Genomic DNA, 20,066 nt, shown 5'->3' with positions numbered 1-20,066 from the left:
CACTTTGTGCAAAACTAATCATTTGACATTGCCCCTTCTCACCATCTTCCCCACTCGCCTCCCGACATCTCTCAGCAGTCCAGACCCAAGAACTCCCTCAGCTGGGAAAGGGAGGCAGATTACTTGGGTTCCAGGAGAAAAATTCCATCTGGCCCAAGTCGCCACGTCTTTATGGAATGCTGCCTGGGCTTGGAATTGTGGAGAGGACACCAAGAAGGAGCAGAGGACCATTGCTTTAGAGCAGGAAGGGGTATGGGAGTTTGTCTCATCCAGTGTTTCAGAGATGACCCAACGGAGGCCCGTGGAAGTTGAATGACTTACACCATGACAGCTAGTAAGTGGCAGAGCTGTATTTAGAGCTCACACCTCCTGACTCCCAATCCAATGCCTTCCCCACTGACTGAAGGAACTGGGGCTGGTCGTTCTACAGAAGAAAAGACTTTGGAGTAGCTGAGAAGGAGGGGAAATGATAGCGGTCTTCAGGCGTTTGAGGGGACAATCACTTAGAGGAAGGATCTCAGGCTTGTTCTGCAGAGCCCAGAACAATGGGTAGAAGTTGCAGGTGGAGGCTAGATGTCTAAAAAAACTTGTTCAGGGGTGAGAGCTGAGCCAAAGGGGCCCAAGGTGCCTCTAGAGGCGGCATAGCGGCTTTCTCCTCACTTGGAATATTTGTCAAAGGTAACAGAAAAGACATGGGTCCTTCCCCCAGGGAGTTCACATGATACAGTGGAAAGAGCCCTGGGTTTGGAGTCAGAGGATCCAAGTTCTAATCCTGCCTCTCCCTCCCACTTACTAGTTGGATGGGCTTTGACAGGGTGTTTCCACTCTCTGTCTCTGTACCTCGAATTCTCCCATCTAAAAATGTGGCTGTTGAACTAAATGATCTCTGAGGTCCCTTTCAAGTCAGAACCCCATGATCCTAGGTTGGGAACCCCCAAATAAAGTCACAAGAATAGGAGGAGCTAAAGCAATGCAAAGATAAGATGAGCTGAGCTCGGGTTTGGCTAGGAAGCGTAAAGTAGAGCCTCCCTCCAATGCCTGGGTTGATGGACTCAAACCAGATTCTGTAGAGTCGATGAAGGTTTGTGAGTAGGGAGTGCCGCCATAAAAAGAAAGTGTGGGCTTCCCAATCCCGATGAGAGCTGAATGGCCCAGATCTTTTTCCCATCTCACTCCAGCCCCACCACCCATTCCAGGCCAACTGTACCCTGGGAAAGCAAGCCTACTCCAAGCCTGAGCCTCAATGTTTGGGTTGGGTAGAGGCCAAGTTTGATTCGAGGCCAGGGCTTCATAACCTGGGGTTCATGAACTTTTTCATGTTTTGATGACAGCATTTCAATACAACTGTGTTCCTTTGTAATCCCCATGTTTGATTTGAGGCATTTAAAAACACGATTCTGAACAGGCGTCCATTGGCTTCCCCAGAGCACCCAAGGGGGTCATGCTACGAGGAAAAAGCCAAGAGCCTCTGCTCTGAGGAGTCTCCCTGTCTTCCCCCTTGCAGTGAGGTAGGCATGACGCCCCCTATTTTACCAATGGAAAAACTGAGATGTAACAGACCCTTTGGCAAAGGCAAAGGCAAAGCTTCAATTCCTTCTTTCTGACTCCCGGGCCAGGACACTCTCCACTAGGCCATGATGTTTCTCTAGGCAAGATGGGTCATCTCACTTTCCATGTTGGTTCATGCTTTGATCAGAATTTGCCCCCCACCCTGATCCTTTCTCTGGCCATATCTTTCAAGTCTTCTCGTTAAAACCCACTCACAGTTGTCTCCTCTATTCCTCTGAGTTCATTTCCTCATCTATAAAGTGGAGACCATACCATTGGTGCGCCCTACCTTAGAGAGTCCAAATGGGATCACGTAGAATCGGCAAGGTCTTTTACATGCAGGTACAGGCAGCAGTTTCCTTTGGTGGCAGGCCAAATCTGGGGATGATCTGGATTCAGATTGTTCTTAGTTCATCCCCAGATTGGGAAGTAGAGGGATGAATAAAATGACCAGGCAGCCCCAAGAGCCTGCCATTTCAGTGGATTCTTCCCCAGCCTAGAGTTACAAGGCCTAGTCATGGTGTCTTAGGATTCAAAGCTAGAAAGGATTGTAGACTGGATAGATGACTGGCTCACTAAATGATTGGGTGGATGGAGACACGGAGAGATGGTCCACAGAGTGGCTAGCTTAGCAGCTAGCCGAAATTCCCCACATTTTACATCTGTTTTCTTATAAATCCTCTTAAGGTCTGGGTTACAGATGGTATCGTCCCTTTCTTGCAGGTGAGGAAGATAAGGAGGTCCAGAGAGAAAGGGAATTGTCATATGTTGGGGAAGCAGAGCAGCCAGGAGTCATTCCAACGGGCATCTGCCCTGATCCCAAAGCCGGTGTACTCTTTCTTAAGAGAGAATCTCGCCCTCCTCTATGCAACCCCTGAACTTCTAGGGAGCCTGGCCACTTCATAGCAGGGCCACCACTGCCGCCTCAGACTCCATGGGAGGGGAAGAAGAAGACGAATAAGAAAGGAGGAAAGGAAAGAAAAGAGGGAGCATGATGGCAGCAGAGTGGCTCAGCGGATTGAGAGCAGGGCTAGAGATGGGAGGTCTTGGGTTCAAATCTTGTCTGACACTTCCTAGCTGGGTGACCCTGGGCAAGTCGCTTAACTCCCATGGTCTAGCCTTCACCAGTCTTCTGCCTTGGAGCCAATACATAGTATTGATTCTAAGACAAAGGTAGTGGTTATAAAAAAGAAAAGTGGGAGCATGAACTGCTGGTTTGGGGAGATCTGGAAAGAATGCTGGCCCCATTCAGGCAGATAATCACAGCCACTGAGCCTTTTCTTCAGCCTACCCATCAAGTCCTCTCTGCCTTGTCATGCCCTGGGTCACTGATGCTCATGTGGCCATTCATCCTGGTGAAATGAAGAGCACTGGTTTGATTCAGCTGCCCCCTGCTGCCTCTTCTATTTAGACCCTCTCTTTGTACGGATGAGGTAACTGAGGTAGAGAAAGGTAAAGTGAGTCACCCAAGGTTGATCAAGTAGTGAGTGGCCAAACACTGCAGTATATTCCAGACCCGTCTCGCTACTCTTACCCAACTGCACATTCTCTGCTCCCGCCAAATACCTTGCTATTCCCCGAACTTGACATACCTTCTCCCGCCTTTCTGCCTTTACAGGCAGGGCCTCCTAGACTCCTTAGCTTCCTTCGAGGCTGAGCTCAGCTGTGCCTCCTCCTACAGGAAACCTGCCCTGAACCATTCTCCCAGCTGGCATTCCATCTCTCCTCAAAAGGGCTTTGGATTTATTTGTGTTCCAGCTCCCTTCTGCCTCGTGCATAGTAGGTGGCCAATCAACAGTGTTCATTTGGATGGACAGGGCAATGGAGAGGAGGCTGGCCATTCCAGAATCATGAAGCACCCTCCCTTCCCCCTCCTCTTACCTTCACCCATGATCATGGTCAGCTGTGGGCATTACACTTTGGGAAGAGTTGGGGATCATCCCAAGGAAGGTAACCACTATGATGGGCAAGGTGTCTTGACCACGGGCCATGGGAGAAGGGCTCGAAGTTAGCTTAATGGGGAATAGGCTCGTTGTCCTCCATGGTGTGAAGGTCCTGGGTGGGAGAGCAGGAATTCAGCCTGTTCTACTTGCCCCCTGAGGGCTGAACAGCAGATTTTACCTTATTATAAGGAAGACTTTCCTAATAGCAATCAGCGCCGCGTGCTTCTAGAATGGGCCAACTTGCCGGCCGACCATACCCAGCTGGAGGCCCGAGACCTTTGCTCAGGGACACTGTAGAGAGATTGAGAGGTTGCTCTTGACTATTCCAAGTCTCTGATTTCACTTGGGCCATCACTTGGAGGCCCCAGAGGCCCCAGAGGCCCGGCTGCCTTTTTCAGCCAAGATCGTCCCGTTCCTCTTGGGAATCTCTCTGTCACTTTTAAAAAGCTCTCACTGATGCTCTTTTCGTTTCCACTATAATAATCAGGTCTGGAAACTTCCACCTCCCATGTGACAAAGAAAAAAGCAAAGCCAGCAGGTATGGTGACAGCAGTGTGTCCTAGTGATCCCCTCCTGGGGCTGCCTTTGTTTGCTCTGAGCAGTTTTTCAATTATCCATAGGCCAACCTCCTTGGAGCGAGCGACCTTTTCATTTATGGCCTTACTGCTCTTCTGGTCCTGCTTATTTTGTATTGCATCAGTTCATACAACTTTTCCCCCGTTTCCCTGAATGACTTGTTCCTCACTGTCATTTTGTTCTACATCCTAGCCCATTTGGATGCTGTGTCTTTTTATCTATTCATCATTCTGAATCTCTTCTTCTAAGCATTATGAAAAGAGAAGATTAGGTGCTGGCTAAAGGCAGGGCTTAGGTAGGTTCTGTGGGAGAGGCCCTAAGCAGCCAAGAGACAACAGAGTGACACCAGGTAGCTGGAAGGGAGAAGGGCGCAGAGAAAAAGACCAGAGAGGCCTTGAAGGCCAATCTCATTTCTGCCTCCACTGTTCTCAGAGCCGGGCTTGATGAGGAGAGCATACTCCAGGCAATTCCCTGCTTTTCTAAGCTGTGAAGACGGCCCTCTGGAAAATGCCAAAGCTGAGAGTTGGCTGAGCTGCCTCGCTCTCTGGCAGTCTTCCCAGACCATCGATCTGTCTCTTTGAATCACACAATTTCAACCCGCAAATGTCACAGACCAAGTTTGACAAACTCCTCTGGCCAGCAACAAGGAGGGGAGAGAGTGAGTCCAACCTCTGGGCCAGCCTGGTGAATTATTCTCAATCATCTCGGAGGGATGGGGCTTGGCAGGAAAGGAGTGGAGCCAGCCACTTTCTTCCTTCTTGGCGGGGGCCTTGCATTGGAGAAAATGGAGTTCTACTTGCTATTCCTCATACTCTACATTTTCAAGTAGGCAGGCTGGTTCCCTGCCCACTAAGCTATCTACTGGGCTGCTCCTGCTCCTTCAAGGGCCTTTTCTGCCTCCTGCCCCATCCTCAGATTCACAGGAGCCCACATGTGACACCAGCCTTCCGTGTACTTTGGCCCCATTGGGATGGCTCTGGTAGCAGCAAAGCCTTGCCAGGGTAGCCTTCCCTAGAGTGACAAGTGCTTGTTTCTCAGCCTTAGAGTGGGGGAGATCTGAACAAATGTTTCAGATGAGAACTTCCTACATGGGTGACCACAAGCAAATTGTTCCACCTCTCTGAGCCTTGGGTTCCCTATCTGTATAATGGGCTAAGAGAACGTCAGCAAAATGCCTTCTACAGCTCCAGAGCACAATGGAAATGGAGGGCTGTTCTTTCTGCCCCAGGTCTTGTTCTTGAGGAGTTGCGAGTCTAGTGAGGAGCAAGGGGAGGGTGGAGGATTCTATGTCAAGAAGACTGTTCCCCTTCCCTGAACCTGCACTTCCTCCCCTGTAAAATGAGGGGGGTGGCCTAGATGGCCTCCGAGGTCCCCATTCAGCTCCACATGGATGAAACTCCAAACCTTGGGTCCAAAGGGAAGGTCCAGGGCCAATCGACAGGAGAAATCTAAGGCTAGAGCAATGGCATCCTCCTTGAGGGGAGAGGCATGACAGAGAAGCCCCCAATGAGGAGGTTCATCTGAGTTGGTCTTTGAAGGAAGAAAAGAGTTCTGAAAGAGATGGCAATGGCCGGGAGATGGGAGGGAAAAAGCCACCTCCTTTTTCTGGAACACCCAGGGCTCCAGGAAAATAGAATGAGGGAAGGCCCGGTGGGTAGGTTGTAGCCACACTGAAGGCTACGGCTGATCCTTGGTGGTGCTGCTAGAAGGGAATCACCACAGACTTTCGAGTAGAGGAGCAAAGTGCTTGGGGAGTCTCTTGGGAAGCTTACCTAGGCCTTCACCTCACAAGTTTGCCCAATGAGATCATCATCATAAAGCACTTAGCACAGTGCCTGGCACATAGTAGGTGTTTAATAACTGATAGCTGTTGTGTTGTTGTTCCTCTCCCCAGTAGACTAGAAGCCCCTTGAGGGCAGAGACTTTTGGTCTTTGTGACTCCAGTGCTTAATAGGGTGCTAAACACATAGTAGGAGCTTTTCAATTCAATTGAGTTGGACTGAAAAGATCTCTAAGGATCCTTCTGACTAAGCATGGCAAGGGCTTCCTATGCAGATCACAGAGACCAGATGGGCATGGCCTGGGCCAACTTCATACTCAGTAACAGAGACTGTGGGAAGGGGCTGTGCTAAGCATGGATGGAGATGGGCCTGGGCCAAGGGGCAAACAAGTAGTCAGATTAAAGAAGTCCCTCCCCATCCTCCTGCCCCGTGGACATCTGACTAGCCAAATTCCTAGTTGCTCTTAGTGCCATCTTCCTGTTCCTTTAGCCTAATGGGCTCACGAGATGCCTATGGGCAGCCCTTCCCATTTTGCCCACCCATCCCTCATGAAGTAAGGGTACAAAGGATGAATAAAGGAATGAATGAATGAATGAGTGAGTGAATTTTGACATCCCACTTCACAAAAGTTGCCAACCCTGCCCCCTCCCCAATTAGATTCTGCTGCCCCACCAGAACTCCCATTAGCCATGTCTGCCCTATAGACACAGACACACACATAGACATGTGCACAAAGAGAAATGGAGAGATTTCTGCTTCTGACAGTGAGAGGCCAGGGGGCTCTGGCGGCAGATACTGAGAGAAGGGAAGCCATCTGGTACAACGGGACCATTGCAGAACAATTATCTTAATCACCTAATTAGACAGCTCCCAGTGCCTCTTTGGCTGCCCAACAAAACTGACTGGTCTGAGGGACAGCAGCTGCTCCACTCCCATCAGGACCCCAGGCCATGAGCTGGCCAGCTGGCTTGCCAAGATGGCACCCTAGGCCTTGGTTGTGAACTGGAAGGAAGCCCATGGCTCTAGAGATAGTCTTCTTTCCCAAGCCACTCAAGTCAGGGAAAGAGGCCAGGTCTGCCTCGGGTCCTGAAGAACATCCTCCATCCCTTGGCCAATGTCATCTGCAGTGGTCCCAGCTCTCTCCCTCCTCCACTGATATGTACCACATCCACAATCTGCCTCCTGGACCACCTGGCTGTATTGTGCACTCTTGCCACCACCCTACCCTTCCCAGACAACATTCCCTCCTCTAGTCCTTGTCCATCCATCCTTGGCACTCACTGCTTCCTAGGTGTCAGTCACTTAGACCTCAATGCATAAGGCCTACCATGGCTCTCGATGACTTCATTTGTCATTATATTTTATCAGGGGCCTTTTGGGGTCACCTTACCTTTATTCAGAGGGATGAATTCTTACTCGAAGGATTTCAGGCAATAAAATATAGCCTGAGGAAAGCATGTAAAGTCCTGTGTTTGAGGTCCACAAAATCCAGACCAGACGGGTTGCCACACACCAGTTCATGTAAAAGGCCTGGGGCTTGGGACAGAGTAGCAGCTTAATAATAACAAGCAGGACTTGGCTTTTTCACAAGTTGTCCCTGTGGGGAAAGATTCGATGGGCCCAGAAAGTCCCTGGGCAAAGACATTTGATCACAGGCTTTATTAATGGAGCTGAAGCATGGAGAACAAGAGTAGGGATCGTCCCTTGATCGATCAATCAATAAGCGAGCAAGCAGTTCCTTAAGAGAGAGTGAGGCTGGTGACTTTGTGAAACTCTGGCTCACTTCAGTCCAATTTATGCAGGAGTCATTTTGGTCCTCCACACGTAGGAAGGACAACCACCATGAAGCACCTACTATGAGCCAGGCACTGTGTGGACTCTGGGGAAACAAGTACAAAGAACAAGCTAATTCCTTCTCACAAAAGGCTTCCATTCATAGGAAGACAAGCTGACATCAAAATTATCTACAGTGTAAATATAAGCAAATGGCTCAATCTGTACAAAGTGGTCGAATCCAAGGTCGGCTGGGAGAGAGGGCACTAGCAGTAGAGGAAAATGAGGAAAGGTTTCCTATAGAAGAGAGTGTTTGAGCTGCCTTTTAAAGGAAAACAAGGGGGCAGCTGGGTAGCTCAGTGGATTGAGAACCAGATCTAGAGACAGGAGGTCCTGGGTTCAAATCTGGCCTCAGACACTTCCCAGCTGTGTGACCCTGGGCAAGTCACTTGACCCCCACTGCCTAGCCCTTACCACTCTTCTGCCTTGGAACCAATACATGGTATTGATTCCAAGATGGAAGGTGAGGGTTTTTAAATATATATAAAGGAAGACGAGGACTCAGAAGTGATGGCGAGCAAGGAATGCATCCTAAGCAGGGAGCCTGCCAATACAAAGCCAGATAGACTGGCTTGCAGAATGGAAAGGATGGGGCCAGGTCATGTTGAACTTTAAAGCCTAAACTCAGCAGTTTGGATGTGAAGGCAACAGGAAGTCAGTGGAGTTGACTGAGTCAAGGACACGTGGTCAGGTCCACGCTTTAGGAAAACCACTTTGGTGGCTAGGGTGGACTAGAGTGGGTAGGTGGGACTTGCTTGATCAAGGCAGGAAGACCAGTTAAGAGGCTGCTTCAGTCATTTAGACAAGAGGTGATATGAGTGCCAGACCTAAGGTGGTAGCTGTGGGAGTGGAGAGAAGGAGTCGGGTGGGAGAGACACTGCCTGTAGTGTGGAGGGAGGCATTGCAAGATTTGGTGATGGGATCTGTGCATTATGGAAGAGTGAGGAAACAAGGATGACACTGAGATTGGGAGCTTGGAGGTGGTGGACCATACTTTCCCTTGTATCCTCGGGGACCAGAGCAAGGATTAACCCCGTAGACACTGAGGAAAGCTTTCTTGTACGTACTGAAGTTGGCACCATTAAATGCTCTGTGGCTTTGGCTGAGATCTACCCAATGGTTTTCCCTTGTGTGTGTTTCACGGCTCTACATCAAGCAGAGTGCCTCGCTTTGCTGAGCTTTCACCTTGGTTCCTGGGTTTGGGTAAAAGGAACCCTAGGGCCACAAGGAAGAGATGCTATTTGTCTTTCTCCCTCTCCTATTTTCATGTCTGGAAAGATCAGATAAATATTCTGTACTGGAAACATGCTTGGGATTTTTCAGCCCAGAGACCCTTCGGTACTGTGGAAAGATCCTGGAATCAGAGGCCCGGGGACCTAATCCTGCCTCTGCCACTTACTAGCTGTTGAACCCTAGGCAAGTCGTCAGTGGCCTAGATGGCCTCCTCGGTTCCTTTCACCTATAACTTTGATCCTGCATGGTCTTGGTGACTTATAGCTATTCCCTCCCCTCCCTCTCCTTCCTACCACTCCTCCCCAGGTCATCTGAGGTCCTTTGGCCCATGTCTGCTCTCCATTTCTCCCCCATGCAGGTGTAGGAAGTGCCATTATGAACCATGGCCCAGCTTTACTACAAGAAGGTGAATTACTCACCCTACCGGGACCGCATCCCGCTGCAGATTGTGCGGGCAGAGGCCGAGCTCTCCGCAGAGGAAAAAGCCTTCCTCACTGCCGTGGAAAAGGGTGACTATGCCAGTGTGAAGCAGGTGCTGCACGAGGCGGAAATCTACTACAATGTCAACATCAATTGCATGGACCCCCTGGGCCGGAGCGCCCTGCTCATCGCCATCGAAAATGAGAATCTCGAGATCATGGAGCTGCTACTGAACCACAGCGTCTATGTGGGCGATGCCTTACTCTATGCCATCCGGAAGGAGGTGGTCGGGGCAGTGGAGCTGCTGCTTAGCTACAGGAAGCCCAGCGGTGAGAAACAGGTACGGGATGCTTCAGGGATAGACGAGGAGGAACGTTGGGGCCCAGCCATGCTGCCCCAGGTGCCCTCCCCCTCCTTCCCCTTTCCTGCTTTCTCACATTCCTCTCATTCCCTCTCAGGAAGTGGCCACTGAGGCTGGCTTAGCCTCCTTTCCCAGAAGCTTGTCCAGTCAACAGTGAGCACAACCTGGAACAAAAAAATGAGGGCCCAGGGAAGAAGCCAGCCAGAGGTTGGGGGAAGGGAATCAAGCCTTCTCCCCTTCCTGGTTCCCTAAAATCCTTCCGGGGTGGGGCAGAATCAATGGTCTGTGGGATGGATTCAGTAGCCTGGGAGAATCCATTGATCTCTTACGTCAGGTTCTCAATCCTTCACTGGCTTCCTGCTTGGTAAACCTGCTTGGATCAAAAGTTAAGCAACTAAAGTTACAACCAACCTGTTCCATCTCACCCACGTTAGGAGCCATTGAGGGCATCTTGCTTTGGGAGAGAGGTTTTGGCAGTCATTAGGAGAGAAAGCAGTGGAGTCTAGGAAAAGGTCTAGGGATGGGCTGAACCATGCTAATTATGTCACAGAGACCGGAGTTCGAGTACTTCCACTAATTAGCTACATGACCTTAAGCAAGTCACTTCCCCACTCAGCCTCAGTTTCCTCATCCATCAAATGGGGATAATTCCTGTCTTGCATTCCTTATGCAAGGGATTGAGAGGATTAAACGAGCTCTGGAATGGGAAAGGACTTTGAAAGCTGTAAAGAAGCCAACCAATGGCTACTAGCTAGTGGTGATCCAGGACTCATCGCTTAATCTGAACCCCATTTTCTGCATCTGCAGAAGTGAAGTGATCATCCTTGGCCCCATAGCCCTCACAGGGCTGGTCCCTAGATAATGGGAATGTAGGCCATGGGAAGAGAGGCCCAGCTTCCAGAAATAAGGAGGCGATTGGATGCCACATCTGGAGGATTTGGTTTAGTTCTGGGTACCACAGTTTAGGAAGAACAAAATGAATTGTAAAATGTTCAGTGGATGGCAGCCACACTAGTGGAGGGCCTCGAAGCCATGCCATATGGGAATCAAGGAAGAAAGGGGGGGCATTTAAGCTGAAAACAAGAGAACTGGGGACATGAGAGCTAACTGCAAACGCTTGAAGCGTTTTCACAGGGCAAAGGGATTCTGCCGAGGCCCAGGGAGCAAAACCCTGAACAAGAGGGGCAAGTTGCAGAGAGGCAGATTGTCAAGAAAGCCTTCCAAAAAGCCAGAGCCGTCCCACAGTGGAATGGACTCCCCTTTGCCGTGGCTGTTCAGTCAGGCATGTTGGAGAGCGCTGTTCGGTATGGCTTGAATTGACCACTGACGTTGGAATTCACTAACAAAGGTCAAACATTAGGTAGCAAAGGCCTTTGGGCCCAGAAACGAATCGGTGACAATCTAATCGCACCTCTTCATCTTATGGTTGAGGAAACTACGGTCCAGGAGGAGAAAGGACTTGCCCAAAGCCACACTGTTTTGGAGCTGTTTTTCTCAGTGTTCCTTAGTGGGTCTAGTTGCCTGCTCTCCCTACCCCACCATAGCTGGCTCCCTCGTTTGACCAGTGGCCTTGGTCTTGGGGGTCAGTATTCAGGAAGCATTTCGCTGGTCCCTGCCCTCAGGAAGCCGCCGTTCTGTTGAGTTTGCTCAATCCCAGTAGCCTTTAAACACTTCTCTAAGGAGGCCAGCATTGCCCGCCTCCCCCCACCCACCCAGGGTTCTCTCGAGTCTGCCATCCTTACTCATTTGTCCATGACAGATGGCTCCCAACGCACACTGACTTCCCTGATGTGCTAGCAAAGCTGTCTCAACACCTCCACTGAGTGAGGCTTGATTCTGTTTAGGAATGGCATAGAGTTTGCCAATGAACAGCGGGGCTGGCCCCAGGGCTAAGGCACTTGGGTACTTCTCTTGGCATAATCCTGAGCCCATGGTGGACAGATGACATGGCTGGGGGACGGGCCTTCTGGAGACCACCCTCAGCAGGCTGGATTCACTGTGGGGAGAAAAACGACGAGTAGATCTGTGCTCATTTCCTCCTAACGATCCATCTCCCGAAGTAGGCACGTGTTTAGGGATGTTCCCCACCCCGGGTTTATAGATGAGGAAACGGGCTCACAGAAGTGAGGGACTCGGCCGTCTAGTGAACCTCTCCCTCCTTTGGTCGGTCCTTTGCCGCCCCCCCCCCCAAGCCTGCCTGAGCTGGGACAGTGATGTCCAACTGAGAGCACTCCAGAGGTGCCGTGGCAGAGGATAAGGGCATTTTGCCATTCAGCTGGCCCTGTCTCCCCCCTCGCCTGGCCTGTCTCGCCAATCAAGCCACTACGGAACTAACTGCCAATTTCGCTCTGCAAGGTCACTGAGAAGAGCTTCTGTGTGCACTCCAAGAGCTAGAGGGCCACGCTTCTCAAAGGCACTTGGCTGGTCTCTCTCAGGAGGGGCCCAGCCAAGTGAAATCGGATTCTTCTCCCCCGTGGACCGCCTCTGTGTTCACCATAGTCCTTTCTCGAGCCTTTTCCCTTTTGTACTTCACAGCAGCCACCAAGCATGTGAGAATCAAGGCGGCACCAGCTGATGTGAGCTCCTTAAAGGCCAGGCCCTCAGCCGGAGCATGCACTTCCCCCCAACTGTGTGTACTGAATTGGGGGAAGTAGGGCACTAACCATCCCCACCTAATAGGGCTCTAAGAGGTTGGGACTCCCCGCAATGTCACACAGCTAGGCACTGTTGGAGCCACGCCTTGGACCCAGGGCTTCAGAGCTCAAGGATGATTTCCTCCTCTTTGGTGTTCTTCCAGAGCTCCTAATCTCTCTCTATCAGAAGACCAATCATTGGAATGAAGATTTTTGTCCCAGAAGGGCCCTTGAAGGCCATCAGATCCCATTCCTTCAGTATATCGATGAGGAAACTGAGGCAGGCAGAGGTGAAATGTCTTGCCCAGGGTCGCACAACTAGGGAGTGTCTGAGGCCAGAATTCTAGCCACGGCCACCATGATATATGAGGGAAACATAGTACAGTGGTCAGAGCACTGACTTTTGAATCGGACAACCTGGTTTGGGTCCATGCTCTGCTAGCTGTGATCATCTCTGAGGCCTCAGATGAGTGACGGGGCCTTTCTGCTCCCTGATTTCTTCATCTGAACCAGGAACACTATTTAAATCTCGAAAGGAACAGTGATTTTGGGAGGAGTTTTGTGAGGTGATCTCTAAGCACCTCTCAGCTTGACAATCCTTTAAGGTACTCTAGTTTACTCACCAGTCCAATCCACCCAACATATATTGAGTGCCTACTGTTTGCCAGGCTCCAGGGATTCAAAGACAAGTAGGGAGTGCTGAGGCAACATGTACACAGATATTTAAATAGTAAATAAAAAGCAGTTCGAGGAGTTGGAGCATGGGCATCCTCAGAGACCTTGGGCAGGAGATGGCTGAGCCTTGAAGGGAACTAGGGATTCTAAGTCACAGGAGGGAGAAGGGAGGGCATGCCAGGCATGAGGTAGAGGCCCACCTTATCAAAGGCATGGAGGTGGGACTTGGAACAGCATCTTAAGGACAGGAGAGCCAGCTTGTGTATAGAACACAAACTGTCTGATGAAAGGGAACGTGGCGTCAGTGTGGAACCAGATCAGGAGGAATAGGAGCAGCCCCTGAAGCTTTGGGAGCAACAGAGTGATGTGGTCAGACTCACATTTCAGGAGCGCAGGGCTCATGGCTTATCCTTCTGGAGCCCTTACGGGACTCTGTTTACCTCATGTGTCTTACTGGCCCACGAGCACCTAATCAGCATCAGTTGCTTGTCCTACAAAGGAGGATCAAGCAGCTGTTGCCAGCCAGCCCAAAGTTGGGCTCATGCCTCTTAGAAGGGATGGAAGTGCCCTGGGAAGTCACCAGGCCCCAAGCCATGGATGGCAGGAAGTAGGGAGGAAAGACCAAAGTGGGCGAGAGAACAGTAGGTGGCTGGCCTGAGGGGATGAGTGAATGCCATCGTGGCCAGGCCAGAAATGCAGCTGCTATTTCCATGCTGAGAAATAAGAAGCGCTATGAGAGGGAGGGGAAGCAGAAGGGGGACCGTGCTCCCCATTCATTCCCTTTCCACAAAGCAGAGGAGTAATCCAGGTCACCAAAACATTGGTGGGCCTTTGCTGGGACTCAGCCCCGGAGCCGGGGCCTCGTTGGGCCTGGGAAGAACCTGCTGCAACTGACTGAGGCTGACCCAGTGAGGTCTAATCCCAAAAGCAACTTAAGCTCCTTTTCTGGTCCACAGCAGATGACGTGTCATTTCATCTCGGCCATTGTGGACTCCCAAGTGGCTCGCTCATCTCAGTGTATGCTGGGAAGGCTGATGTGCTCTCCATTTGTTCATTCGCTTGTTTGTTTGTTTGAGGGGCTCCTGGCGTGGCAGAGCCATGCTCAGGGAGGACATAGGCCTTGCCAGAGCTGCCCAGGCTGGGGCCACCCCCCAAAAGCCAATCCTGGAAAGCTCTGAGGCAGAACTTGGCCAATGGGACCCCCTGTGGGAATCCCTCATAGGGATGCTGCTCTGGAAGCAACAAACCACTGGGGTCATAGGATCATAGGCTCAGAGCTAGTAGGGCCCCAAGGGTCATCTGGTCCAACCTCATGTCAAGACTCAGGTTAGAGACCTAGAAGACCTAAAGAAATGCCTCTTCCAAGGTCACACAGCAGTCTGGACTTGAACCCAAACCTTTTCAGTCTAAACCCAGTATTTTGTCCACTATAGCTAGCACACTGGCTTCACAGAAGGGTCTTAAAAGAGTGGAGGCTCAAAGCTGGGGCTGGGCAGATATTGCCAGGTTCCTTCCTGGACCATATATAGGGAAAGACCAGAAGCCCTACTCCTTCCTCTTAGGAATGCCCAGGGAGCCAGAACCTGCTGCCCACAACTGGGGTACTGCCAGTAGAACAGGCTGTTTCTCTTCTAATGTGGCCAGGTGTATGCCATGGGGCCCCTAGCAAGCAGTGAGCATCCACGAGGTGCATCGTTGGTAAGTGATGGATACACACACACACTGGCTAGCAAATGGTGGGGGTGTCCAGAGAGGCAGGCGGCCCTCGGAGGCCAGGAGAGCAGGTGGGTAACGGGCAGCATCAGGGTAGTGGAGCAGGAACAGGGCTCTGGCCCCCACTAGACCTGGGGAGAATGAGGAAGGACTCCAGGCAGAGACATGGAGCCGCTTCCTAGAGTCTCCCAGCAGTCACTCATGAATGCTTACAGAACAATAAATCCAGCCCCTTTGGGTGGCCCCTCTCTCTCATCTCCAGTCTCTTCCTTTCTGCTGGTTTCTTTCCTACAAACACAGACAGGCCTCCTCAAGCCATAAAAGCCCTCCTTCAACCCTGCCTGCCGTCTTCTCAAGCTGTCTCCTTGTCACAGCAGAAATTCTGGGAAAAGTCATCTGTGTGCTATGTCTCCACCTCCTCCCACACACGGCTCCCCAGAACAGGGTGCCCCTCCCAGAAGAGCGTGCCCACCCAAACTCTCCTCAGCCTTGGACATCCTGGGGACCTCCTTCCCAGATCCCTCAGACTCCTCTCCCCAAACTCCATCCCAAACCTTGTGTAATTCTGCTTGATCCCAGCGTCTCTCTCCTGCCCCCACACCGGCTTCCTCTTGCCTGTTGTCTGCCCCCATTAGGTTCGGAGGGGCAGAGGACAGGGTGCTCTCTTGCTCCTCACTTGCTCCAGGATCTTGGCCAAGAAAACCCCAAAAGAAGTCACCAAGAGTCGGCAGGACTGAACAACAAATTGTTGTGTGGTTGTAAGACTGGAAGGAGCTTGAGGGCAGGCAGGGGTGGTCTCTTTTCCTTATTTGTGCCCCAAGTGCTCAGCATGGAGCCTGGCAAGTAGTGGGCACGTACTACGTGTTTATCGAATTTGAACTTATCTGCTAAGTCCTTTGGCCCTTTCTGGATACACTCTCCTTCCTTAGCTACCTTGGCACGGCCCTTCTAGTGTCTCAGGCTACTTGTTAGGACTAAATTATGGAGGAGGCACTAATCTGTGTTGGCACAGAGATTCCTGCCTGCCAGTTCCTAGAACCGTTGGGACCTGTAGATTGGGACCAAACGAAGCAGAGTGTAAATGACTGGAGCCTCCCTTCATAGTGCCATAGTGGCCTTTGGCCTCATTGGGCGGTCATGTGGGCAGAGAGGCCTGGTGTCCATTGAACTGGATGGGGGGGACCCATTGCTCTGGCCAGCTGCCCATCAAGGCGGTATATCCCCAGAAGCAGGCAAGGAAGAGGACACTGAGAAGCAAAGGCTGGTGGTATCAGTGCCTTGTGGGGATGGGAGGGGGCGCCTATTCGGGGGCGGTTGGGACTAGCTGGCCTCTCATGGACCTTCCCACTCAAAGACCCTGTGATTCTGGCTTCATCCACTCATTTGAGAGGAAGCTGTCTCGACAGTCAACCCATTCCACAAAGCGAGGGGAAACAGAGTGCCCAGTTAGAAGCCTGTGTCAGTTAACCACAATAATAATTGACTTTGAGCCTTTATCTAATTCACATATTCGCATCTCATGGGAGCCTCACCATAGCCCTTTCAGGTAGGGATTATAGGTATTACTAGCCCCGTTTTACAGATGAGGAAACTGAGGCAAACAGAACTTCAGTGACTTACCCAGGGCCACTCAGATGGTTACGTTTCAGAGGTGAATCTGGGTGAGTCAAGGTCCAGCTGACTACTATGAGGAATACTTGAGAAAAGTGACCCTGGGACAATTCTGAATGGCCTGATCTATTCCTCTGTTCCCCTCTGTCACCAGAATGGAGCTGAGGTCTAGCACAGCCGAGATGGTCTCCAGATAGGCCTCAAGTGGCTTTCAAGGCCAGCTCAAAGCAAAGTTGGAGTAATTTTGTAGCTGACCTGTAGCTCCATCTTCCTCCTCCTCTTCCTCCCCACCTCCGCACAATGTTTGGGTTTCTTCTCAGAGCCCACTTCCTAATGGGAGGCCAGGAGTGCTCAGTGTGACTGGAGGCCGCAGAGAAAGCAGCTCTAACAGAATAGAGCCAAATCCAATTTCCCACCTGACCCCTCTACGAACCCCAATAGGCCCTCGCAGTCAGTCACCTTCAAAGCATCAGTTGAGAGGTGAAGAGCCAGGCCTGTCAGAAGAGTGTGGACGCCAAGTCACGCTAGGCTGCTTGTTGTAGAGACAGTCTCTCCACTGGGGAAGACCAAGCCCAGCCCAAGAATTTTGCTCAAAGCACGTCTTGAACACCACGTATCTGTCATCTTCTGGGCACCATCCGTGGGGCATAGACTTGCGTCACTCAGGCCCCAGGTGGGCCTCCCCTGGCAGCTAGGAGAGCCTGGTGGGTGGGCGGAGACCTGGGGAAACCCACACCCAAACTCAAGGTTGGCCACTCGTGGTGACCATGTGACAGCAGCAAGAAATCAGTATCATCATCTCCCTTTCATGGGTGGAAGACCCGAATCCCTTGCTCCTACCTAGCAATATGAGTGCAGAGCCAGCATGAAGAGCTCCGCCACGCGAGTCTCCCTCTCCCAAACAAGGCTGCCCCCTTGGTCCCGCGCATTTGTAGTGGAGGAGGCCAAGAGTTTGTTCTGGATCTGGGCTGCTACTCAGGCTGCCTTGGCCGCCTACAAACCCCTGCATGGTCTGAGGGGTCCTGGGTTCAGATCTCAATTTTGCCTTGTGCTCCTGGTATGATCTTGGGCAAATTGCTTCTTCTGATGGAGCCCCAGATTCCTTACCTGTAGCCCAATGGGGCTGGGCAAAAGGGTTCTTCCCAGTTCACCAGTCACGCTGCTCTGATCTGTTCCTCCTCTCATCCCCTTTGAAAGAGGAAGCCTAGGGCTAAGGTTCAGAATATACAATCAAGCTTTGGACCTTGGCAGCCATGCCAGGCCCTGCTTCATGCCACCACTTCTTTGAGGCTTTGCCCACTTCCTGGAGCCATACCAGCCCCAGGAGCTGGGGTTCTTCCTTTGGTCCTGCACACAGAGACCACCTTGTGTGGTGCCGTCATGATTCCTCATGGGGATTTGGCGTGACTGGAGTGTGAAGACCTGGGTATGAATCTTGGCTCCAACTCTAGTCATGTGGCCCTGGGCAAGTCATTGTATCACTCAGAGGTTTCTCATCCACCAAGAATGAATAGGAGCACCAGTGCCACCTCCCTCATTGTTTGTGTAAAGAAAATGCTTTGCAATCCTTGAAAGTACCCAAGAAATGGAAGTGTTATTGAGGCCCTTTCCTTCTCTGGCCTGAGAGCCGGGATCCTCTTCTCTAAAGGGCAGTGGAATTCCCTTCCAGCTGGGAAGCCTGTGATTTCTGACCACAGAGTAAGCTTCTGCTAGGATCACAGCCCATTTTGAGAGATGGAAAAACTGAGGCCCAGGGAGATTAAGTGCTTTGCTTAAGGTCATACCAATAACAAGCAGAATTGGTACCAGGACTCTTAACATGGCGTACACGACAGGTGCTAACCTGTCATGGTGCTTCCCTCATGGTAAGTGAGCAGAGAGCACCAGTTACTCATGAAATCTGGCTGCATCCATCTTCCTGATGGTAGAAATTAATACACACACATATCCCATATACACAAATACTCTGTCTGGACTCTGGTTGATCACGTGTTTCTCTCATCCAATAACAGCTTTCTCTGCTTCTCCCGTGTCTGTGTCTTGGCCTAGGTCCCCACTCTGATGATGGACACCCAGTTCTCGGAGTTCACGCCAGACATCACACCCATCATGCTGGCTGCCCACACCAACAACTACGAGATCATCAAATTGCTTGTCCAGCGCCGGGTCACCATCCCCAGGCCCCACCAGATCCGCTGCAATTGTGTGGAATGTGTGTCCAGCTCGGAGGTGGACAGCCTGCGCCACTCCCGCTCCCGCCTCAACATCTACAAGGCCCTGGCCAGCCCCTCTCTCATTGCCCTGTCCAGTGAGGACCCCATCCTGACTGCGTTTCGCCTCGGATGGGAACTCAAGGAGCTCAGCAAAGTGGAGAACGAGTTCAAGGCTGAGTATGAGGAGCTCTCCCAGCAGTGCAAACGCTTCGCCAAAGACCTTCTGGACCAGGCTCGAAGCTCCCGGGAGCTGGAGATCATCCTGAACCACCGGGATGATCACACTGAGGACCTTGACCCCCAGAAGTGCCATGACCTGGCCAAGCTGAAAGTCGCAATCAAGTACCACCAGAAAGAGGTAAGGAGCTCTCTTTTCCCTCAGGAGAAAGGGCGCCCAGCTCCTGGCAGCCCTTCCCAAGGGCCTTCTGTGGAGGCTAAAGTTTGAGCTATATCCTCTGGACTACTTGGCCTAGCCTGGCCAAGTTGGCTTACTTCTTGGTCCCCGCCCTCTGCCACCCGCTGACTGGCACCACTACCACCACCACGGTGACAATAGTCGTGATGGCCAACATTTATGTTAGCTTTGAGGCTTGCTAAACCCTCTGCCTCTGTTATCCCAATTTGTTCTAGAAGCCGGGTCACCTGCTCCAAGCAATAGCTTTGCCTGAGGCTCACTCCATAGACTAGAGGGCAACCTTTGCCCATGATTCAGCCTCGGGCATTTCCCAGACTCTGGCCAAGGTCGGCTTAGTCCCTGGGGCTCTGCGCCACATTCGCTTGGGTTGAGCTCATTTGCCACCTGTCCTGATGCCTACTTCCCTTGTGCACGTCAGGGCAAACCAGCCCACAGTATTCAGGCCTTCCCACTCCCTGAATGCTTGTGCTCGGGTGAAGCCAGATTCAAAATGGCCATTCGAAGTAGGCTTGGGGAGGGAAGCCAAAAGGCAGGCTGGGGACAGGAGGTCCTGGGTGCAAATTTGACCTCAAACTCTTCCTAGCCTTGTGACACTGGGAAAGTCACTTGACCCCCGATGAGTTGTCCTTACTGCTCTTCTGCCTTCGAACTAAGATGTAGTATTGATTCCAAGACAGAAAGTAAGGGTTTCAATTGTTCAATTTTAGAATGAGACAGCAGACATCCTAGCAATAATAAATAACATTTACAGGATCCCAAAAGTCTTAGAGCAATTTAAAACTCAAATTTTAATCTTTATTTCATCTTTAATTAAAATGTTAATTTTAAAAGACTTTGGGGGTACATAGACTAGGAAACACTGTGAAGTGTCGTCATTGTTGAAAAAAAGGCAAGTAGTCGGTCCTTCACCGAGGCGGTGTATATATCTGTTTATGGCTTCTAGGCTGCTTACAGAGAGCAGGGTAAGGCTTTTACAAATACATCTTGGTGCGTGCAAATTGCCCCGCCATCCTGACAAAGAAATGGCTGAGTACAAATATTTGTGAGCTAACTACATCCGCCAGCACGTAAAGTGTTCCTACCTGCTTCTCTTAACTGTTCAGACCCATTT

At 51.2% G+C, this 20,066-nt stretch overlaps 1 protein-coding gene across 1 annotated transcript in view; it reads left to right on the top strand.

Annotated features, from left to right (window-relative positions):
• The window catches only part of TRPC5 (transient receptor potential cation channel subfamily C member 5), a 139,519-nt gene that overhangs the window by 34,776 nt on the left and 84,677 nt on the right, over window positions 1-20,066 (top strand). The window contains exons 3-4 of the mRNA XM_056809806.1: window positions 9,273-9,674; window positions 18,377-18,898. Of these exons, the coding sequence (XP_056665784.1) occupies window positions 9,297-9,674; window positions 18,377-18,898 (900 nt within the window). The 5' untranslated portion in view covers window positions 9,273-9,296. The remainder of the gene's footprint in view (window positions 1-9,272; window positions 9,675-18,376; window positions 18,899-20,066) is intronic.

Source organism: Monodelphis domestica, chromosome X, assembly GCF_027887165.1.
Source record: "Monodelphis domestica isolate mMonDom1 chromosome X, mMonDom1.pri, whole genome shotgun sequence".
NCBI classification, from domain to species: domain Eukaryota; kingdom Metazoa; phylum Chordata; class Mammalia; order Didelphimorphia; family Didelphidae; genus Monodelphis; species Monodelphis domestica.
Note: the sequence above shows the minus strand (reverse complement) of the source record. Positions and strands in the feature narration are given on the sequence as shown.